This window comes from Poromitra crassiceps, assembly GCF_964638095.1.
Source record: "Poromitra crassiceps genome assembly, chromosome: 17".
NCBI lineage: Eukaryota > Metazoa > Chordata > Actinopteri > Beryciformes > Melamphaidae > Poromitra > Poromitra crassiceps.
The window spans coordinates 1433453-1458143 of NC_139635.1; the positions used below are offsets into that span (position 1 = coordinate 1433453).

The 24691-nt window shown below is 49.0% G+C and overlaps 1 protein-coding gene across 1 annotated transcript; it reads left to right on the top strand.

Moving 5' to 3' along the window:
- Positions 1 to 10521: 10521 nt before the first annotated feature.
- Positions 10522 to 12562, top strand: LOC310791999 (uncharacterized protein; the record flags this gene model as incomplete). Its single annotated transcript, XM_083653681.1, has 2 exons — positions 10522 to 10661; positions 11590 to 12562. 2 exons carry the CDS (start codon positions 10522 to 10524, stop codon positions 12560 to 12562), a joined length of 1113 nt encoding a protein of 370 aa, XP_083509807.1.
- Positions 12563 to 24691: the final 12129 nt, after the last annotated feature.

Below are 24691 nucleotides of genomic sequence, written 5' to 3' on the forward strand. Positions count from 1 at the left end.
GTAAACTTTTGACAAAATCTTTAGACATATGCTATTCACATCGAAAAAATAACACATTTAAAGGGTCTTGAACTTGAAATCGACTTAAGACTTTTTAATACTTTTCAAGGGTCTTGATTTTCCCTAAATTGATTTCCCAACTTTTAATACTTCCAAGACCCCGCAGATACCCTGTCTTTAACAGTAAGCCTTTTCAGTCAGTCTGCTCCCAGGAAATTGGAACAGAAAACCACTCCTCTAACATGTGGACAAATTTTGGTTGAATTTTCAAATGTAAGCTTCGTTTTTTCTACACATTATATGATCTTAACAAGTTACTAAACAGAATTATGTAACTTGATGCAACAACAAAATGGCTTATATGGGTCAGATCATGCAGCATTATGTTTTAAATTGACAAAATTAGCGTTGGCACCCCGTGGCACAATTCAAGCGGGATCAAAAAAGTAACCTTATTCTCCGTCCACCACCATTCATATTTTTCGCATCGCTGGTACAGGGAGAAAGCAGGAAGTGACGTTTCACTTTGGCTCTCTATTTTCTATGGGATAAAACTCTTCGGCTCATGCATTGTTGTTAATGTTAGATTTTGTATTATTATGCAGAAATAATTTCATAAGTATGATTTTTTAACTATCTAACAAACATGCTGACATTTGCTGGTATACTATCATATTATCATTATAAAAGTGCATGATTTCAGTTTCTGTGTTTTACAAATAATAGATGGAGGCTAAATCATTTTCTGGTTCAAGCAGTGGTGGAAATGAGGGGGAACACCTGGGAACCTAGAGTAAACATTTAGAGGGAACGGCGAGAATGATGGCATTCCTCCTCAGGTTGCTGTTTGTTGCTGTATCGTTTTTTTTTTTTTTTTTTGCATAACATACCTCAACCGAGGTATGAATATGAACCGAGGGCTGAATTTACAGCAGGGTGTGTTTGATCTCACTATCATGGTGCACCGCTTGTGAGCAAACACATGCAGTCACACGGAGAGGGAGGCTCAGTCAGTGATCAACGCAAATCCAGCGCAGCTGGGAAGCAAAACATGTCATGAAATACTCAAACTCCCAAGGTTCCTGTCGGCACTAGGAAGCTTCTCCTCTCCTAAATACGGCACAGGCTGTGGAAAGACTGCTTTTAAACGGTTGTTTCACCATCACGCAGCAGTATCATTTTAACACATTCACTGCCAGCCGTTTTTCAATACTGTAGTTAGCTTCTGCCAGAGTTTTTTTTTTGAGGATTCTGGCTCATTTTACAAGAGCCGAGGATTCTTTTCTGCTTGGACTTTGTGAACACAAAGTTCACAAAAGTACTAATAGAATGTGTGCTTTCTCTGTCTAAAAGAGTTAGTTTGTAGAGTTAGTAGTTATGTAGATATTAGCCGTTGAGTACAGCATGGTTTCAGAGATTTTCAGAGAGTTTTGAGATAAATGGATTTTTAGAACCACCTCACGTGCCTGTGATTATGGGTGCCCTTGGGCAAGTCTGTATACTGTATTGTGTTTGTGTGTGTGTGTGTGTGTGTGTGTGTGTGTGTGTGTGTGTGTGTGTGTGTGTGTGTGTGTGTGTGTCTCCAAACTCCTCCCTCCGTAGGTGTGTCTCTGGTGGCTTTGCAGTGTTTTGTCACAGGGGAGTTTCTGTTGCCTCACAGATCCCAAAAAAAGAGAGGGGAATCGCAGGAGCGGGGAAGAGGAGAGGCGAGGGGGGGGGGGGGTTAGACACGGGAGAGAAATTCCTTCGCGATCCCCTTCTTCCAATCTTGAGGCGTACTCCGCTCTCGGTGTGCTGCTGCTGCTGCTGCTGCTCGTCTGTGCTGCTGCTGCTGGTGGCGCGGCCGCTCTCGGGCGAGTCTGGATTACTGTAAAACGGGCTCGTTCGTTTCTTGGGGTGTCGGTTGAGAGCTTTGATGAAGCTTTTGCGATTCTGGTCTTATTTATGCTCAAAGGTACTCGAGTGTGTGTGTGTGTGCGCGCGTGTGTGTGTGTGTGTGTGTGTGTGTGTGTGTGAAATCGAAAGCGTTTTCGCCAAGCCATTTGAGAATGGCTTCCTCCCGCGGCTGTTTTTGCTCGGCTTTCTCTCTGTCTGGAGAGCACTGTCGCCACTTAGTTGGTCGGTAAAATAGATTATACACATTCAATACCTCCAATATTGGTATAGGAGACGTAAAAGGGTTTGATCGATGTCCCACCGTCAAAAAAAAAAAAAAAAAAATTTAAGCCAAGATATCTCGTCATTGGCAGTGAACCGTTGGATTCTGTAAGCCGAGATATCTCGTCAATGGCAGTGAACGTGTTAACAGCACCTGCTAAATGACTGGCTGGCTTCGGACGTCGGAGACGGGTAGGAGAGCGTTTTGAACAGCCTTTCCCCCCTTTTTGCTTATGAAAACGCTATGTGACCCTAACTACTGCACGAGTGTATATACACAAAGTACAGTAGGGTCACGTTGGGGCTACAGACAGCTCTACCTGCCTGACGTGGCCGGTCTTCATTTCTCCAAACTGGGACCACGCCGGCTGCATTCTACTGCATGTAGTAGCCTACACTGACTGTGGCAAGTAGCTGATACAACTAGTGTTGTGACGTTCGCGAACGACCCGAATCTATTGAACGGCTCTTTGCTATGAACGAAGGGAACCGAGTCCTACTTGAGAGCCGATCGTTTTAATGTTGTGCCCAAATTTCACTGCCTGCCGCTCCCCAGCACACACACAGGTTAGACCTCCCTCCCTCCCTCTGCTAGTCCGCTGAGCAGGGAGCATGGGGCAGGGAGGATAGGTTGGGTGCACTCGTTAGGCGCATGCTGTAGCTGGCCTGGGTGGGCGGACTCAGCTTAATATCAAAACCGGAGTGCATCTGCCGACTTTCTGAGTAGCGAAGTGTTGCATGAATTGCATCAAGGACAGCCAACTTTCAGCTTAGTCAGTAAATTCACTGACTAAATAAGCAGATGCTATGGTGTCACCTTGTGTAATGTTTACAATGCAGTTTATTGACATTAGGTCTGGAAATACTGTATGAGTAATTTAATGCTGCTGCAGTCCACTGATGCAAAATTAAATAGTGGTGGGTCTAATCAAATCTGATCCAAATCATACCATATCATTATATTAGTGATTTCTCAGAGAAACAGTAGAAACAGTGCGCGCCCCATTAAAAAAAAAAAAGGAACGAGGAGCCGCTATTTTGAACGGCTCCCAGAAAGGAACGGAGCCATAAGATCCGGCTCCCTTCAAAGAGCCGTAATTCCCATCACTAGATACAACCCCACAGCAAAATCACAACTATCCCTTTAAAGCTCAAACACACCAAAATCGCAAGAACGACTTCCCAACTAAAGGAACCTTTAAATAAGGAAGAGACATCATACCAACGTCCTATGGGGCCAGATTTTGTGACAAGTTCTATTGAAGCCTATGGGAGCTGCATGGAAAGCACACTAAAACCAAACATATCTATATTGTATGAGCTTTGAAGAAATGCCTCTACCAGATCGTCAGAGAATAGGCTACTGACAGATTATTCCTAATGTGCACGTGCATTTAATTGCTACAGGTTACAAATAGTATCCAAATCCAAAACATGATTATAGGCGTACTTTACAGGGCTCATGGGAGTCAAATTAACTGTTTGACTGAGTAGAACGTTGGTATGGTGCAATGTCTCTTCCAGTTCCTTCTTTATAGCTGGGCTCCTTGTCCCAACTCGGGAAAAGGGACCCTCCGAGCAGCACGTGAATGCAGCATCTCTCCCTCCATTCCAGTCCGCTCTGTCTGCTGTTTACTCCAACTCATGTCCAGACCAGACCAGGTTCAGGTCGTCTGAGAGGGCTTAATATGTCTAACATGAGTCCTGGTCTGGAGATTAGGCTACACGTTAGAGTAAAAACAGAGATGCTTATAGTCCTGCAGTAGAGGCTAGCATTAGCATTAGCTTGGCTAAGTTAGCTAACAAACAGAAAGAAAGAAAGACAGAGGTAGCCTACCTGCAGGCAGCCTGGCTCGGCTCTGTGTGAGTGATGATCAGTGATCTGTGTTGGTTGAGTCCAGGCTGTAGAAGCTTCTCCTCGTCTCACACACACACACACACACAGGGTGATGCACGTTACAGAGAGAGAAGCATCACAACAAGACAGGCCGCGCACACGGGAGCTAAACACATGTCACCGTAATACCCAGAGTGCCTTGCGGCACCGAAGAAAGCCGAGCAGTCGGGAAGTGTGTGTGTGGTGGGGGGGGGGGGCTTCTTCTTCTTCTACTTCTTCTTCTTCTTCTTCTTCTTCTTCTTCTTCTTCTTCTTCTATTGAGTTTTATGGCGGTTGGCAAACATATTTGGTGCATTACCGCCACCTACTGAATTTTATATGTCCTAAATATATTGTAACGTTCCTGGTAACTCATGAGGCAGAGGCTTCTTGATGGTACAAGGTTCTTTATTCTCAGTTAGTTATATTACAACTCTCAGCGGTTGTCACGCTCATAGCTAGCAGCCTTCCCTTCTAGCAGTGTGTGGAGACTGACGCGCATGCTCAGTCCTCCCCGGAAGTATCCCCACAGCATAGTGTTCCCCAATACAACACTCCCACACATCAGTTCCTATCTGTAGTTGAGACACTACCAATGCTCACCCCTGTATGTGTACTGCTGATTCGATACATACTCCCCGCCCAACAATAAGGTCAACGCCCACGTTGATAACACATCACACACCCCCTTGTACCAAAACACCCCCAACATCTTTTTTTAACAGCTTCTTTGTTTTTTTTCTTTCCAACCACATTTTATGTTGCACTCTCAGACTTTCCCACATCTCCTCCCCCACAATATCTCATGTCATGCACATCCTTTACTTTCTGTTACAACATTTCCAACCACCATCTCCTCTCTTTTTTTTTCTTTTTTTTTTTTTTTTCTTTTTTTTTTAATACAACTCAAAGTTGTTAAATCGTCCTGGAGCCCTTGGCTCTCTCCGTGGCCGTGTTAGTCTCTGTGAATCTGCCTGCGGGGCTGATCCCACCTGCAGTGTCTCTGGGCTTTCACGTCCCTGAGTGGGGCCCGCCCGGTCATGGCCGGACGCCCCTCTCTGTGGAAACAGAGTCCTTCTTTCAGCCTGTCTAGGTGAAACCGCCGGGCGGCCGAGATCTGGGGGAAAGGTGCACCCCCCCCGGTATGGGGCCAACCTGTCTCGGTGGAGTACCTTCTTGCCACCAAGTGGCATCTGCACTCGGTACACCACCTCCCCCATTCTCTCCATGACCCTGCATGGGCCTGTCCAGTGACAGTCCAGTTTAGGGCTACGCCCTTTTTTTCTCCGGGGTGTGTACACCCAGACCAACTCCCCCCCCTGGAAATGGTTTCCCTTTGCCCTCACATCATAATTTCTTTTTTGTTTCATGCCTGCTTTCTCTAGCTGGTCCCGAGCGAAGTGGTGAGCGGACTCTAAGCGATCTTGTAGCCTCCTGGCGTACTCTCGCCCTGGGGGAGCGTCCAGTGCATCTGGTGGCTTGCCGAACGCCATTTCTGCTGGTGTCCGCAGTTCTCGACCTAACATGAGCAGAGCTGGTGTGCAGGAGGTGGACTCTTGTGTGGCAGATCTGTAGGCCATGAGGATGAGAGGCAGGTGCGTGTCCCAGTCCTTCTGGTGTTCCTCCGTGAGGATGGCCAACTGCTTTTTCAGCGTTCGATTGAATCTTTCTACAAGGCCATCGCTCTGGGGGTGCAATGCTGTGGTCCATGTCTTTTTAATGTTCAGTTTCTCGCACATGGTGGCGAACACTCGTGACTCAAAGTTTCTCCCTTGGTCACTGTGTAGGGTCTCTGGTGCTCCGAACCTACTGAACATGCCGGTTACTAGTGCGTCGACCACCGTCCCCGCCTCCTGGTCGGGCAGTGCGTACGCCTCTGGCCATTTTGTGAAATAGTCCATGGCGACCAGGACGTACTTATTTCCACTGTCTGAGCGTGGGAAAGGTCCCATCACGTCTACCTCTACCCTCTCCATGGGGGCTCCTGCTGCTAGCTGTTGGAGCGGGGCGCGAGACTGGTCTAACGGGCCTTTGTACGCTGCGCAGAGGTCGCAGCGTCGACAGAAGTCCTGTACGTCTCTCCCCATCCTCCCCCAATAAAAGCCTTGTCTGATGCGACGGAGGGTTTTGTTTACCCCAAAGTGCCCAGCCCCTACAGTTCCATGGCAGCTCCTGCACACCTCCTCCCTCAGCGTCGTCGGCACTACTTTCCGCCACTTATGCTCTCCTGTCGCTGGCTCCTTCCAGGACTTCATCAGCACTCCGCTACTCAATCTCAGGGTGTCGAACCCTGCCCACAGCCCTTTGGTTGTGTCGGTGGCCCCTGCCACCTCTTCCCAGGGCGGCTTCTGGCCCTCTTCTACCCATTGCAGTACTGGTGACAGCTCCCTGTCGTTTTCTTGGTGGCCCCTCCAATCCGCTGCCTCTGCCACCCACAGCGTCTTGCACACTGGTCCATCCCCCGTGTGGTTAGGGCAGATCCTAGCTTCCTCTTGGAGCTCTCTCTCTCTTCCTTCTCTCTTTTCGCAGTACGTACACCCTCTCTCTGCACAGGGTCGTCGTGACAGGGCGTCTGCGTTGACGTGGCGCGCCCCTGCCCTGTGTTCTATCGTGAAGTTGTAGTCTGCCATTTTCTCTAACCAGCGGCACACTTGCCCCTCCGGCTCTCGGAAGGACCACAGCCACTGCAGCGCCGAGTGGTCGGTCCGTATGGTGAACCGCGGCTGTCCCAGGAGGTAATATCTAAAGTGTCGTAGTGCTTCTACTACGGCGAGGAGCTCCCGGCGGGTGACGCAGTAGTTACGTTCTGCTTTATCGAAAGTCTTGCTGTAGTACGCCACCACCCGCTCCCCGTCCGGCCCCGCCTGGGACAGCACGGCCCCCATACCCCCGTTGCTGGCATCAGTGTCTAGTAGGAACGGCAGGGCGGGGTCTGGTGCTCTAAGCACCGGAGACTCGGTCAGCGCTTTCTTGAGGGCTTTGAAGGCTAGGTGGCATTCTGTCGTCCAGTGGAAGTCTGCGTTCTTCTCTTTTAGCCTGAACAGTGGTTCCGCTATTTTAGAAAACCCGTTTACGAATTTCCTGTAGTATGCGGCTAGCCCTACGAAGCTCTCGAGTTCGCCTTTGTTTCTGGGGGTGGGCCACTCCATGACCGCCTGAGTCTTCTCTTCCAGGGTGCGAATGCCCCCCGCGCCGATGCCATGCCCTAAGAACTCCACCCTCCTCTTCAGGAAGTGGCACTTGTCTGGGTGTAACTTTAGACCCGCCTCTGCTATCTTCTGCAGGACTTTTCGTAACGCCCCCACTGCTGCCTGGAACGTGCCCCCGTGTGTCAAGATGTCATCTAAATACACGACGCATTCGGATCGGGGAATGTCTCCCAGCAGCTTCTCCATTAACCTCTCGAACGTTGCTGGTGCGTTGCACAGCCCGAAACTGAGTACTCGAAACTGCCACAGCCCCTTCTCTGTGCGGAAGGCGGTCTTTTGTTTGGCATCGTCGCGGAGGGGCACCTGCCAGTACCCGCTACGGAGGTCTAGGGATGAGAACCAGGATGACTCTCCCGCGGCGTCTAACAGTTCCTCGATGATGGGCATCGGGTATGCGTCTTTTTTTGTCACTTTGTTCAGCCCCCTATAGTCTACACAAAATCGCATTTTGGGGCTATTTTTCTTTCTCACCAGCACTACCCCTGACGCCCACGGGCTGTCTGATGGCTCAATGATCCCCGCCCGCAGCATGTTCTCTACAGCTTCGTTCGCTATCTCTCTCCTCGCTGCTGGGACCCGACGGGGATATGACCTGACGGGTCACGCCCCCTCAGTGTCTATTTCGTGTTCCACCAGGTGGGTACAGCCTAGCTCATCATCCGACATGGCGAAAATGTCTTTATATTGCTCTAGTACCCTCCACAGTTCATCGCTCTGCTGGGGCTCTAACCCTTCGCTCTGGCGTTGGTGCAATCCCCTGAGCATCTCTAACCTCTCTCTCTCCCCCTCTGCCTGTTGCGCTGGCTGAGGGCAAGTGTTTGGAGGTGGGCTAGGGGCGGGGCTTTGTGGAGGGGCTTGGTCTGCTGGGTGGGGCTCATGCACTACGGTGACGCGATATACAGTGATGTTATTTACATTAGCTCTCTCCTCTGGAACGGTGGGAGGGTGGCCCATCTGGACTACTGGCCCCCCTGCAAATGTCAATGTGCTTTTTCCTAGGTCTACTGTGCATTTGTTTAGCGTTAAGTAGTCTTCCCCCAGGATGCAGGGTCCCGTCATTTCTACCACCCACACCGGAAAGTCCACTGTCTGTCCCCCCACTGTTATCATTACGTGTCCCCTCCCCCTCATTGGCATCAACTCACCGGATACTGTTCTTAGCAGTTGTGCTGCTGGCTGCTCCAGGCGCGTCCCCTCGGGCATCATGTTGACGTTCACCAGCGTTGCCGTACACCCCGTGTCCACCAGGGCGGCGCAGTATCTCCCCTGTAGGTAGACTGGAACATGGCAGCCGTTCATCGCGCGCGGCCCGCTCTGCATGTTGACAGCTCCGGCGATGTCGTCTACTTCGGGGCCCGGCGGAGCCCCACCTCCCCGTTGCTGTCGGTGGGCTCCTTCCTGCGATGACGTGGCTACGGGGACTGTGGCATCGTAGACCCGTCCCGTCCCATCTGGACGGGCCCTGTGCTGTTTCCCTGGTTCCACGCTCTCCGGCGGCAGTCTGCTTCCCGATGCCCGGGGCGTCCACATCCCCAGCAGATCATGCTCCCTCTGGCCCAGCTGTTGTTCCGCTGGGTGGGCTGCCGAGCGGGGTTGGGCTGCAGGGTCGCTCTGCGGAGCAGTTGTTCTGTCAGCTGTTGTACTGACTCGGACAGTTCTTTCACCCTGTCGCCTTGCTCTTTCACCGTGTTGCTTTGCTCTGCCAAGGCCGTCTTCCACGCTGGCTCTTCTTGTAGCTGGCTCTCCGCTGCCATTCTCACCACTGGGGCGGCCTCCATTATGCCGCTGCTCTTGTCCCAGCCTTCTACTGTCTCTATCTCCAGCGCCAACCCCAGCGCTGCTCCCAATGTTTTCGGGTGTCCCAGCGTTACCTTCTGGCTTAGACTCCGTGGCTCGATGGCCTGGACAAAGTAGCTTAGGGCTAACCCATCCAGCGTCTCCGTCGGTAGCTGGCTGTATGCGCGCCGGCTGAGAGTCTCAATGTCCGTTGCCAGTGCACGCAGCGACTCACCCTGTCGTCTGCGTCTGTTACACAGTTCCGCGGCTACGATGGCCTGCTCCTCACATCGGCCGAAACGTCTCCGCAGGACCCCCATCACCACATCCAAGTCCTTTGTATCAGCTATTGCCGACACGCACGCCGTAGCCTCGCCCTCGAGGGCCATCACGAGGTAGCTGGCTCTCTCCCTTCTCGTCCAGCCATTCCAATCTGCAGCCTCTTCAAACTGCTTGCAGTATGCCTCCCACTCGCCTTTACCGTTGAATTTTGGCGGGGTGATTTCCTTTCTTCCTCGCCGCTCGCCGTCCTTTGTCGCCTCGACCCGTGTCCCGTCTTTGTCCTCGGCCCGCAGGCTAGCTCCGCTGGGCTGTGGCACAGCCTCCATGGCTACAGCGGCAATGTCAACCCGCTCGATCTTCACTCTCACCGGTCCCGGTTCTTCCGCTCCTTCTCCCGCCTCGCTAGCTTGCCTGCTAGCTCCCTTGAGCCGCGGGATAGCTTCCGTGGCTACGGTGATAGCTCTGTCTGGTTCAGATTTTATTTTCACCAACCCCAGGCTTTCTGCTGTTTTTCCCTCTTGGCTCTCTGTGGTAGCGGCTGCGTCTACCCAGACATCTTCCTCCTCGGACGGCTGGTAGTCTGCCCCGGCTCTTGCCTTTCCCGCCTCTCGATTGAGTCGTTTGCGCTCTTTCTTCAGGAACTTGTTAACCATTTCGCCGAATCTGGAGGCAATATTCACCGTTTAAACTTCTGACGCCAGTGTAACGTTCCTGGTAACTCATGAGGCAGAGGCTTCTTGATGGTACAAGGTTCTTTATTCTCAGTTAGTTATATTACAACTCTCAGCGGTTGTCACGCTCATAGCTAGCAGCCTTCCCTTCTAGCAGTGTGTGGAGACTGACGCGCATGCTCAGTCCTCCCCGGAAGTATCCCCACAGCATAGTGTTCCCCAATACAACACTCCCACACATCAGTTCCTATCTGTAGTTGAGACACTACCAATGCTCACCCCTGTATGTGTACTGCTGATTCGCTACAATATCTTAGTGCAACTATTTACAATGATCTTCATGTGTCCACCCAATCAGAGCCAGATTAATGGTGCGTTCCTTTATAACTGGGGACTGGTAATCTTACAACTTCATGACGGTTGAATGACGTCACATCCGTGTGGTTTGCTTTGGTTTGCATTCCATTTGCGGAGAACTGGGAGCTGGGAAGTTCACTGTTGAATTGCGTCACATCCGTTTAAACGAGTCAGATCCGGTCGCAAAGCCAAGATGGACGCCTCCAAGAAAGCAGTTCTTGTGCTTGTGCTCTCCGAATACAAGAAACTACAGGATAAATACGAGGTTCACCTCAACAACATAACAGAATTACACGAACAAGAGGAAGAAGAAGAAAGACTAAGGCTCAGAAGGTAACGTTTTGAGTGGGTTTTAATCGGCCTTTTAACAATCAGTACACAAAGGGCGAGGGCTCTCCATAGCAGCCTCGTTCGCTGTATCTCGGTTCCGTAAGGTCTCTCTCTCCCCACCCCATATAATTTATAATAGTCTGCTAAATGCCCTGTGCAGTAACATAGCCAGTGCTGTGAGAATTGTTTCAATTGTAGGTTGTAAAATAAAGAGCATGGTCTTGTACCTCTTTCTTAAGCCTGTAGTAAACTGTAGTTATGATTTGGCGCTATATGATAGATATAGATAGATAGAGTACTTTATTCATCCCCGAGGGGAAATTCTGGCGTTTCAGCAGCAGTAGCATCAATGACAGTGGCAAGAGCATCAATGACAAGAGCATCAATGACATTAAACAATTAAACAATAAAAAAAAAAAAGTTACACAAATAAAAAAAAGTTACACAACTAAGGTAAGGTGCAGAAACAGCAGTATTAAAATATTGCAATAAGAAAAGAAACAAATCAATACGCGAAAATATACAATATACAATATATACCACTTTACTTCCACCGCCTTTACATCTTACGTTTCCCAGAAACTGTAGGTAAATTAAATTAAGTCAACTAAAAACTCCTAAATAGTATTGAATAATACTATTATTTATATTTCTATTATTTCTATAACTAAACTAAAGCTGTACATAGTGAGGGGGCTGAAGGTATATAGACTATATAGAGATTAATTGATTGATTGAACTTTAGTTTTGAATAAATCTGTTTAAGATTCCAAAAAAGATAATACAACTTCACACATGCTGAACATTTTCTCTGGCGCTGCTCAAATTAATTGAAAATTTAAATAATAGTGATAGTAGATAGGACTGTAATAATATTTCAATGCCAGCTATTCTTTAATTAAATATTTCTCTCTCTCCCTCTCTAATTTAGGATGCAGATATCCACTGTGCTCCGGTCAAGACAGCGAATAATCATCTTGAAGACTGGAACAGAGTGGGAGGTCATGCTGAACATGGATGACTACACTTTTGCACGCCATGTCCGAGTCAGCAAGTCACAGTTTGAATATCTGCTGATGAAGTTGCAGCAGAACGGGATAACAAAGGAACATGATCTCGGTCGACCACATGTCCCGGCGACAAAGAAGCTGCTGATGTTCCTGTGGTACATTGCCAACCAAAACAGCTTTAGGGAGATATCAGACAAGTTTGATGTTTCACAGTCCTCAGCTCACAGGATCATCATAGAAGTGCTCAGCATCATTTGTACCATGGGACACACCTTCATCTCCTGGCCAAATACTTGTGAGAAAGCGGCAACTGCTGCTGCTTTCCACCGCATCTGTGGCATTAGTGGTGTCATCGGTGGAATTGATGGGTGCCACATCAGGGTGCAGAGGCCACCCATAAGAGGAGGAGACTACATGAACAGAAAGTCCTTCTACTCCGTCCTCCTTCAGGGAATTGTAGATGAGAGAGGGCGCTTCATTGACATATTCGCGGGGCCACCAGGAAGGGTCCATGATGCCAGGATGCTCAGGGTCTCCAACTTTTATGCAACATGGCAGGAGAAGATGGGCGAATACAGCTTGCTGGGAGACAGTGCCTACATTGGACAGGACTTCCCATTTGTCATCACTCCAAAGCGTGACAATGGGGCTCTTACCGAAGTAGACCAGCTGCAGAACACAGACATCAGCCGTGGGAGGGTGATCGTTGAGCAAGCCTTTGGAAGGATGAAGTGCAAGTGGAGGCGTCTTCGAGATCTGCAGAACACCCGGATCGATTCTGTGGTCATGATCATTCTGGCAGCCTGTTTTCTGCACAATATGTGCATTGGTGCTGGAGAGCTATGTCAGGAACACCCACATGGCTGCCCAAGGCAGGGAGATGACAACGAGTAGTAGACTATCGCAGTGATCATAAACCTATTCCATAAAGGACCAGTATTGTTTGATCTGGTTCGATATGATTCCATGACTAACTGTATTGTAGGTAGAGAGAAACAGTGAAACTATGATGTGACTGGTATTTTTTTTTCTTCTGTCCCCATTTACTGGTATTTTGTTACACTGACGGTGTAGAACATTTGATGTGTTATTAGATTTCTGTCTGGCCCACTCGAGCTCAAATTGGGTCACATGTGGCCCGTGGAAATTAAATGAAAAGAATTTGACACCCATGTAGAATAATTGTATTATGCCATGGTCTACGAATGTTTTTGTTACTTGTTGTATGCATGAACTTGAATTAAAATAGCTATTTGATCACAAAAAAAATAAGTCATTCTTTTATTCAGAGGGAGTGGACTGAGGCTGGAGTCACTCATAACTGAGAAGTAACTGCTGATTTTCTTCACACTATTCTAATTTCTTGAAATACTGCTTTGGGGGTTTTCTGGAGCTGTAGGCCAAAATTATGAAAAATGAAACAAATAAAGGCTAGAACTATTTCACTGTGTGTAATGAATCTATAATCTATGAAAGATAGAAAGAAACATTTAGCGATTGATTGCTGCTTCACTTTTTATTCAGTCTCTGAATATCCTAAAGCCAGTGGTCCCCCAACTTTTTCACATCAAGGACCCCTAAAATGACACCAATTAGATCACATTTGAAAAGATTTTGTCCCAGGCTCCCCATCTGATAACATTTTTTCTTTTAGATGTTTCATTACAGAAAGTGTATGAAAGCCATGCGCAAAAAAAGTCATACATTCTGTCATTGTATTGCTTATGGCTGTAATTGTAGTGAAAATAAATCATTCCCCTTTTTGCTGAGGACCCCCTGGACCCCACTTTGAGAACGGCTGTCCTAAACATTGATTTTTGTTAGCACAACTTGCTGTGAAGTGGTGTGAGGAGCACAACCTAATTTTAAATGTAAAAAAAAAGGCAATTGATTTTTATCCCAGATATGGGGGATCACAGTCCAGTTCTGATCCACGGGGAGAGAGTAGAGCAGGTGACATCGTATAAGTATTTAGGCATTCATTTTGATTCTCAGTTAATGGGGTCACCAAGTTGAATTTGTATATTCTCGACTCGTATTAACCAGCGACTGCATTTTCTGAGAGGGCTTTAGGGTCCATGGGGTGGATAAAAACATGTTCTACAGGGCAGCCATTGAATCCATTATCTGCTATGGCATCACTACATGGTTTGGCAACCTGTCCGTTAAACTCAAATCACAACTTCAAAACCTAATTAAGAGGGCTGGTAAAATTATTGGTATGCAGCCTCCATCTTCTCTGCAGCCTCCATCTTCTCTCCAAGAGATTTTTGAGGAGACAGTGAAGAAGCACAGCCTTAAAATCACCTGCAACCCAAATCACATCCTCCACACCGAGTACGAGCTGCTGCCATCAGGCAGAAGGTACAGGTTACCAAACTGTAAACTGAACAGGTATACATTTTCTTTTGTTCCATTGTCAATCAAACTACTCAACAGTAAGAGATGATGCATTGCAGAGCATCTGTATGTTGCACAACACTCCAGTGTTTCATATTCTCTAGGGCAGCGGTGCAATATTATCTTTTCATTTCAAATTATTTGGGGGGATGTAATCTAACTAAAGACTCAGTCACACATCTAAAAAGGTGACATACAAAATATGCACACAGTATATGAACTTCTATACAACTTCTGAAGGAATAGTGGTAAAGTTTAGGTTAGTATTTTTTTTTAAGACAGAGAGAAACATTTTCACTATTTCTTATTATGATTATTATTATGTTTATTGTTGTTATCTAACCTGTTAGAGGGCTTCCAGCATTGACCAGGGTCACACGGTATGTGCATGCCTCATTTAGGAAGTATGTTGTGGGGTCTTCTGCTCGCTGGTAGAGGAGGCCAGAGAACTGTTGCTTCCTCCCGGAATCCAGAAACATGTTGTCATCACTGTCCAGATAGACTACAGACACACACACAACACAGCCATGGAGTCATGGAGAGTAGCCTAACAGGAGAGCTGGATTCACTCATTCATTATATCATAGGCTACTTCTCCATGTTCAAAAGTCAGTCACAGGCAAGTTGTACACTATTTCAAATCATTTTCCACATAAAATGTTACCTAACACCTAAGAGTAACGTTTCTGATAAAGACAACTGGTTTGGTAATCATTTGCCAGTGTTTTTGAGTGTTTTACTAGGGCGACTCTACACAAAATGTCCTACACTCGCCTCGCACCATTGTTCTTTTTCAGGAGTAGGCTATCTATGGAGTGGAGAGAAAGAGCCAACACTCAAAAATGTCCTTTGTAGTTGTTGGAGAAAAATATAAGTTAACATGACATCTGACACATTAATCAATAAGCTATAATTGCATACACATAATTAATGCTATAAGTTAACGATGACATGACATACACATTATGACATGACTGCTCTGACCCATGACATTTCACACATTTAGAATAGCAGAGGACTTCTCCTCTTTGCTGAAACCTTGGGCAGTGCATCGTGTCCAATAACAACTGATAACAGTTTCCCTGTCAGACTCAAGTGGACGCATACACATTTCCAAAGTTCATCCCCCTCCTCTCTGCTTTTCCTCCTCATGGTATAAAGCGTATGTCAAATTGTGACATCGCCGCTGAATATTTGACTCTGTATGACATATCAGAATTGTGTACATTGAGGTTCAGCCCTCTGCCAATATACATGTATTGCAGAGAATGTATGGTATTAAATATACTTTTATGTTAAATTTTCCTGGACTCATGGCTTTAATTCATTTGGTAGATAAGCTGTTATAAATAATCACATTTAGCGGATGTATAGAATTTATTCTCTATCAGTTGGCGTCACTTTTGCAGGATATCTACGGCAGAGCGGGTAAGTCTGAATTAATTTCATAATTCATTACTGAGCTGTCGTCTGATATCTAAAAGAATCTGAAATGTTTGCATATTGTGGGTGTGTCAAAATGACATTGTATATAACTGTAAATATGTATGGTTTATATAATAACGTTAGGGTTGTGCTACAACCCAGGTTTTACGAGTGAGAACGAGAGCTCTCACTAGTGCCTTAAACGCTGCAACGCAGCCCTATGGAAGACTGTTATTTTGCTCCAAAATTACTTTTCATTAAAACCTGACCACCCACCCGTAGGTGGCGTGGTACCCCCTGGGACTGACACGGATCCACGTGACTACGTCACGTCCTGCCAGCCTAGGGATAATCACTCTAATTTCTTCCAGCCCGCTGAGATCCGACGCACCCCGTGACGCATCGACACAGCAAGGCTGGGTAGTGAGAGCTCTCGTTCTCACTCGTAAAACCTGGGTTGTAGCACAACCCTAACGTTTTACTTCGTTTCGAACTCAAGCTCTCACTAGTGCCTCCATTCAACCGACCTTGCTGCCGGGAGCACCCCACAGGGCGACCCGAAAGGCACCGGTGAACCACGGCCATATGGCAACGTTTATGCCTAACCGAATGACATATTAGAGTGGCAACGATACTATTTTCTTGCCACCGACAGCACCGCGTGCGCGAACTGCGAACCGGACACGTCGAGACCGTAGTACCTGACAAAAGTGTGATGAGAGGACCATGAGGCCACGGCACACATGTCCTCCACCGACACACCACGCAACAACGCAGAGGATGTCGCAACACCTCGCGTAGAATGCGCCTTGATACCCTCTGGGGGAACCTTGCCCACGGCAGAGTATGCCAACGCGATCGCCTCCACTATCCAGTGTGATAAGCGATCCTTGGAAAGGGGTCCGCCCTGGGCCCTTTGCCCAAAGCAAACCAACAGCTGATCTGTAATGCGTAAAGAACGCGTCCTGGCCACATAGGCCGAGAGCGCCCTTACGGGGCACAGCATGAGCAAACGTCTCTCCTCACCCGTCTAACTGAACGGCGGGGGACAGAATGCTGATAAGTCTATGACCATAGACCTAAAGCTGACATTAATAATCTTAGGTTGGTAAGCCGGGTTAGGTCGCAACGTAACCCTGCGCCCATCATTCCCAAATCTACACAGGCCTGCTGCACCGAGAGGGCAATCAGGTCACCAACTCTCTTTCCTGACGACAAGGCCAGCAGCAGCGCGGTCTTTAAAGACAAAACCCTTAAATCGGCGGAGTCCAAGGGCTCAAACGGATGACCCGTTAGCCCGTCCAACACCGTAACCAGGTCCGATTTGGGGAAAAAACGCACCGCGACGGCGGGCGCAGTTTACGCGCCCCCTTCATGAAGCGCAAGACCAAAGGGTACGCCCCCACGGGGCTCCCTTCAATTCCCATATGGCAAGCAGAATCGCGGCTACGTACACCTTAAACGACTGCGGGGACTGACCCGCGTCAAGCAGGCTCTGAAGGAAACAGAGAACTGGTCGCACACTGCAGCTCACTGGATCCACGCCCTTACTTGCCGCATAGTGCATCCCACATTATCAGGCAAGCCCTGGGCTAGCAACTGGTCCGGTTCAGGAGCCAGACCGCTAGCTTCCACCTGCCTGGGGAGGGGTGGAACACCTCCCCCTCCGCCTGGGATAGGCGATCGGCCCGTACCGGCAACGCCCAGGGCGGATCTTGCGCCAGGGAGACCAGGTCCGCAAACCATGTCTGCCTGGGCCAAAACAGACTAAAACGAGCCGGAGGCGCTGTTCCCTCACCCTGTCCAACACCTGACGGATCAGGGGGGTCGGGGGAAACGCATAGCGCCCCTCCCTCGGCCACGCGTGCGCTTTTAGCGCGTCATGACCTAACGGGGGCTGTCCTCCTGGATCGAGAACCACAATGGGCAGTGTGTCGCGCGCCGCGATGCGAGAGATCGACGCAGGCGCGACCAAACCTGGCCCAACCTGTTCCATCACCCGAGGGTGGAGGCACCACTCCGTATAACGGGGATTGCCTCGAGACAGCAGGCCGGTCGTAACTCCGCCGTCCCGGCAGATAGACCGCTGACACTGAAAGGAGACGGGGATACACCCACAGGTGAATCCCCGCTATGGTTCAGCGCCCCCGACCGCACACCGCCCCTGTTTGTTCAGGTGGGCGATCGCTGCCCTATTGTCCGAGCGAATCAGCACATGGTGCACATGTGTGAGCCACTGGAAGTGTTACCTCCGCAGGCCGGGGGGACTGCGGAGGCAACGTTCTCTCTCGAGTCTGGTCGCACGCGGACTTGTCCGGCAGTGCGGTCCCCAAGAGAGCTCCCAACCAACAATAGGCCCACGGCGCCATTGATGGTGGGCTTGTCCTGAAGCAGAGCCCGGCGAAACGCCTTCAGCTCTAGCACGTTTATGTGGCGAAGCTCCTGAGCCTCCCACCGGCTGTTCGCCGAAAAATGCCCGCAAATCGCACCCCCTCTCCAGAGGGAGGCGTCTGTGCGAATCACCATCCTGAGCGGGACAGGGCCCCCCCGAGTACCTCTCGAGAGGTAACGGGGGTCCGCCCATATAGCCAGCGCCTGCCAGGCCTGACCTGTCAGAGGAACCCTGCGATGACGGTCCCCGGCCGAGTCCAGGCGAAGCCTGAGAACCATATTTGGACCACGAGAGCATGTGTAGCCTCCCTAGCGGGAGCACATGCAGTGCTGAGGCCATCAGGCCCAACATCACTGTGCACTGATGCACTGACACCGAGGGCACAGACCTAACATCCTTGGCTTGCTGTCCGAACCGTGCGAGCCTGTCGCTCTGGCGAAAGGCTCGCAGGAAGTCTAGCTCGAGCCCCAGGAAGGCCGCCGCCTGCGCTGGGACGAGGCAACTCTTCTGCCAGTTCACCAAAAACCCTAAGGTTTGTCGGTGATCGGTCACCACCTTGGTATGTTCCGTGGCACGGACCCTCGAGTTGGCCGCTAAGAGAACGTCGTCGAGATATAGGAAGACGCGGATCCCCCTCGCGCGGAGGGGAGCCAAGGCTGTCTCCACGCACACCGTGAGGGTTCGCGGGCTCAAAGACATGCCGAATGGCAAGACACAGAACTCGTAAGCCTTCCCCAGGAAGGAGAACCTCAGGTATTTCCTGTGTCTCCTGACCATGTGGACATGGAAGAACGCACCTTCCAGATCCCCGGAAGTAAGAAATCCCCCTGTCTCAACTCGTTGAACAGGCGGGAAAGAGAGCATTCGGAACGGGACTTCCTCAGCGTCTTGTTGAGACGCCGAAGGTCCAATTTTGGACGCATGGAGCCGTCCTTGTTGGGCACGATAAAGTACCTGTGGTAGAAAACCCAAGCACACATCTGCCTTGGGAACCGAGCGAATCGCCCCTTTGGCGAGGAACGAATAACCTCCTTGTGGAGTATGTCCATGGCCTCCCCCTCCACGGCCAGATCGGGGGTCCCGTCGAACGTGGGTGTGGGCCTGGCAAACTGTAGAGCGTATCCCCTCTGGAGGGTGCGCCGTAATGGGGACGGGGAACATAGATGCTCCCAGGCATCGAGCCTGTTTGATTGATTGATTGATAACTTTATTGAAACAATACTAGCAGGATCGTACAAGACAACACAGCATAACCATATTGCTCAAAAGGAATAAAACACAATAAAGCCCGAGGGCTTGTTTCCATTGTGGTCCTTGTGTGTGGGACAAGAGGAGTGAATCTGTATGCAGGAATGAGCGCGTGTGTGCGCGGGCAAAGACAACACAAACAGATAACATTTTACACTCAAACCAAACATTCTTAAACCTTAAGTGAATGGTTATTTAGATACCTAGCAAGAATGCATCATTCAATAAATAATAAGATAGAGACCAGCTCATAAACTAAAACAGGAACCTACCTAGGGTTTAAAACCCGCGACTATTCAGGGGACATAAGAAAAGGAAAAGGTTAGGATCACATTTGGGAGCCAACCAGCCATTTTTTCAAGGCAAGCTTAAAAGAGAACCTGGAGTTAAGGGTCTTAATACTCTCAGGGAGTTTGTTCCATAAAATAGCTGCTGAGTAAGAAAAGGTGCATTTACCCTTTAGCGTTTTAAATTTAGGGGGAACAATGTTGGAGGTGCTTCCTCTTGTGGAGTAGCCATGTACCTCACTGACTTTACAAAAATAGTCAGAGAGGTAGCGAGGAGCCTCCCGTTTAAAGATCCTAAATACCATGCACAATTTGATTTGGGAAACCCTCTCCTCCACTCTGAGCCACCTAAGGCTATGGAAGTGAGAGGGGAGGAGATGGACTCTGGGATGAAGTTTCAGAATAACCCGTATTAATTTATTCTGGAAGGTCTGAAGCCTGTTTTTGAGTTTGATGGTGATTCCCGTGAACCAGGAGGAGCAAGCATAGTCAAAGTGACATTGAATCAGAGCATTTGCCAAGGTTTCAATGGCGCTCTTGTCAATGAAAGAAGAAATTCTGGGTAGGAATTTGGTTCTTTGATTAACTTTGGAAATCACTTTTGAGGCCATGCTTTCTCCGGAAAGTTTGTTATCTAAAATGCAGCCAAGGTACGTAATCTCCTCCTTGGTGTTAACAACTACGTCACCCACCGTGATTTTAAACTCGGGGGACTTTTTTAAATTAAAATTTGACCCAAATAAAATGGCCTCCGTTTTCCCCAGGTGAAGCGATAATTTGTTATCCGAGAGCCACACACTAACACTGTGAAGCTCACTGCTCAATTTCCTTTCGATCTCCTCCTTGTCCTTGTGCGAGAACAAGAGGGCGGAGTCGTCTGCGAAAAGGAACAGGTTGCAATCACAGGCCGATTTCATATCGTTAATATAAATTAAAAAGAATAAAGGCCCTAAAATACTTCCCTGGGGGACCCCACACGTCAGGGGGAGGGGACATGACATTGATCCATTTACGTCCACCACCTGCTCCCTACCCTCCAGGTAGGACCTAACCCAGTTGAGGGAAGTGCTGTTGAAGCCCAGAGCCCCGAGCTTACACAGAAGGACATCATGGTTAACGGTGTCAAATGCTTTTTGTAGGTCAAGCATGACCATACCACAGTATTTGCCAGCGTCAACTTCCTTTCTGATGTGATCGTTTAGAAAAAGCAAACAGGTGTCAGTTGAATGAGATTTTCTGAATCCAGACTGAAATTTAAACAGGAGCTCCCGAGATGCAAGGTAACTGTCTATTTGTTCAAAAATGACTCTTTCCATTAACTTAGAGATGGAGGAGAGGATTGAGACTGGGCGATAATTTCCTGGTTCAAGTTTACTTCCTTTTTTATGAAGGGGGATTACCCTGGCTTGTTTGAAATCATGGGGGACATGACCTTCTCTAATAGACAGATTGATTATATGAGTAATATAAGGTGAAATCAAATCAGCTGCATCTCGGATGAACCTGCTTGGGATGTTGTCAATACCTGTAGCTTTGGACGGCTTAAGGGCCCTGAGCTTCAACAGCACCACCTCCTCTGTCACCTCCTGAAACTGGAAGTCATCCGGCCGTACTCCTAAGTTTGAGTAAAAGCTCTCTATGTGGTCTTTACCATACCGTCCAGAGTGGGAGGCTAATTTACTAACCAAGGTGCTAGCAATGGTTGTAAAGAAGCGATTGAAGATGCCAGCGACAAGGGATTTATCAGATGTTAAGGTGCCTTCAGAGTTTAAGTTCACGTTAAGAGATCTAGTTTTAAGTTTGTTATTGTAGCCCAATTGATTTAAGGATTTCCAGAGCTTTTGGGGATCATCCTTATTCTCTGCAATTACCTCATTATAGAACTCTAATTTTGCCTTTTTGATCAGCCTATTTACTTCATTTCGGTGCTTTTTAAATAGGCCGAAGGAAGCTTCATCTTTTATAATCTTGAATTTCTGCAGGCTATCATTTCTAACCTTAATGGCTTCGATGATATCTGCATTTATCCAGGGTTCGGTTCTAGTTTTAAACCTGACCGATTTGACCGGGGCCAGACGGTTTATGACCCCTAGAAATGTAATCTTAAACAGGCACCATGCATCCTCTGCCGCTGACATATTGAGCACCTGTGACAAGTCCGATTTTCCAAGCTCGTGTTCAAAGGACTCCTTATTATAGTTCCTCGTGGATCTAATTTTGACCGTGTGGTGGCAGTTTATTACTGGTCTCTGAGTTTTACGTGTACAATAAATGAGTGAGTGATCACTTATGCCATACTCAATTACACCACTGTTGGAAATATTGGACTTGCCAGAAGTAAGCACAAGATCAATAATAGTATTTGACGTGGGGGACACTCTAGTAAACTGGGAAATTAATTGATGTAGACTAAAAAGTTTACAAAAAGCCTTAAGGGCTTTGAAGCTAGAGGAGTCATGTTTAAGCATATCTGTGTTCAAATCTCCAATGAGAATTGTTTCGCGTTTACCGTGGTCAATAGCGTTGGAAAATGACTCCTCCAGATACTCATAAAAGGCTGACTGGGACGGTGGGCGGTATAAAATCCCGACTAAAACGGGCTTGGTTTTAGGCATTAAAATGTCCAGCCAAACCGCCTCTAAATGGGCACATTCCAGATCCGACCTTACATTAAAACAAATGTCCGATCGAATGTACCCGCACACCCCCCCCCCCTCCTGTTTCTGTCTTTCCTTATAATTGTATAATTTTGAATTTCGATCTCTGAATCGCTAATGGAGCTATCCAGCCACGTTTCAGAGAACGAAATAATATGGGCCTTGTTGCTCGCAAAGAGCAGCCTAATTTCATCAATCTTGTTTACTAGACTCCTAACATTGAGGTGTATAATATGTAACCCCCGAGCCGACCACAGCCTGTCCAAAGACATGTACAAACTGTCAGCCGGGGGTGGGGGGATTTGGGTAGAAGGATGGGTTGGGCTCTCCATCTGAGCTACGGGGCCAGGATTAACATTGATGTTACCAGATACTAAAAGGAGTAATAAAATTGCTGATCAGGTTAAGGCATTTTTAATACCGTTTTTTGGACGTTTAACCTTAGCATTACATGTTTCAACAGACATAGATTCATGCAGGATAAAAGATTTTAACACCAGTAGAGCAGGAGGAAAAACGGATCTTATGTGATCCACTATGAGTAAATTAAAAAGACCATCCGTAGTAAAGTTAGAGTTACCTTGACTGACAGTGTTCGTTTTATCGCTAGGCAAATGTGCAGGGACATACAGATCATTTAAATGCATAACGGGTGGAGAAGTCATGGTGATAAATGCTAAAATAAAATAAACCATGTTGAATTTGGCCATGGCTAGACCAAGGTAACTGTCCGAAAAGCGATGCTGGAGGTGTGGTACTCAAGACCGGCCAAGTCCTGGGGTTGATGGGCTGTAGCTGAGGAGCGTCGTTAGCTTTAGCCTCTTACCAGGGATGTACCAACGATGCTAAGCTAGCTATAGCCTCCAGTGAAGGCCTCTGGAGCTGATCACGAGGTAGCCCGCCACCTCGTTCGGATAGCGGCTACTGGGAGGAGGGTTCCAGCTCTGGGAAGGGGTCAGAGATTTCTGGCTCTTCCACACTTTATGCAGCTGGGACCCTGTATGGTTTTGCTGAAGGTTGAAGCGAAGAGCGAAGAAAACCCGCCGCTGGTAGGAGCTAGCTGCTCCGCTAGCTGCCACCAGCGCGACAGGCCCCGCTTGTTGATGCCGGGTAGGAGTGGCACGTCCACCACGGATCCTGGGTTGAATGCTAACCCCACCGTAGTAGATGCTGACGAGACCCGGTCGAGGGCAGGGTAGATCCCACTGCTGTGTAGGCCAGTGTTTTCACCGGCGCAGATCTTAGGAGGCAGCTCCGGGGGGGGAAGCCGCCTGAGCTAGTTCTAGGGGCTATCCTAGCCCAGCTAGCTTCGGCATCGGGCCTTGCCTCGCTATCGTCGTGGTAGTAGCAGACTGTCCTCAACGGATCCTGGGTTGAAGGCAAACCCCGCCGCTGAGGACTCCCGGCATTTGAACTGGAGAGTTCCGCTCTGTTCACAGAGATTTCGGCTCTAGGCCAAAAGCTAGCAGGTCTAGCCTTTCAGACCCTTTGCTAACAGAGAGTTCCACTCTAAACAGAGAGATTTCGGCTCTGTGTGACAAAAAGATTTACACACTATAAAACGAAGTTAAACGGAGTACCGCTCTTTACCAAGAGATTTCGGATAAATATTAAAAGCAAGTCCTTGTGATGACACCATCAAGCAGTTTTACATGTGTGCACAGAGAGCGCAGATTGCGACCGCTCGCTTCCGCAGCCTGTTGGACAAGATGGTCTCTTGTGGCCAAAGGAGCGGAACCCGTCGTGAGCATATTGCTGGGCACCGGGACCTTTTGATCCGGTGCCCTGATGGGGGGGCGGGACGTGAGAGGCTACGCCCCCCCCGCCGCATGGACAGTTCCGTAGAAGCTGTGCATGCTGGGGGAGAACTTCTTACGCAAGCTCCGCCTACTGACACGCTGTTGTATCGAAGTAACCCCCCCCCCCCGCCGTGCGCCTTTCGCAGGCTGGGGGGACTGCGGAGGTAACGTTCTTTCTCGAGACGCACGTGGACTTGTCCGACAGTGCGGCCCCCAGGCGAGCTCCCGACCAGCAATGAGCCGTTGGTGCCATTGATGGTGGGCTGTCCTAGGAGCCTCTAGCCGAGGCCAGACCGTAGCCATGGACCAAGGCGAGCCTTGATGCTGGGTATGAGACCCTGGGCGAGCTCCCGACCGAACTCGGGCCTTGGGCACCGAGGACGGTGGGTCTAAAGCTACAAGCCGCAGGCTGGAACTAAGCTCAGCCTTGGTGAGCCAACCGGTGGGCTTGACCTGGGCGCTGCCAACCGAGGCCAGGCCGTGGCCATGTAACAAGGTGCGCTGTGCCCCCAGCCAGGCTCCCTGCACTTGCAGGGGGCGCCCCAACAAGGGAGTGCGACCCATGGTGAGCTCCCAACCACCCCGGGCCTTGGGCACCAAGGGCGGTGGGCTTGTCCTTAGAGCTACAAGCCAAAGGCTGGCACTGAGCCCAGACCTTGGCGAGCTGTAAGCCCTGCTGGACGCGTAGCGCCAGCAAGGAGCAGTATGTCTATTGTAGCGGAGGTAGCTCGCGCCCAATGTACTTAGCACACAGATACTAACTGCACGGGTGCACGCCAGCTATCTGCAAAATACTATCGTTCTGTGCTAAACAG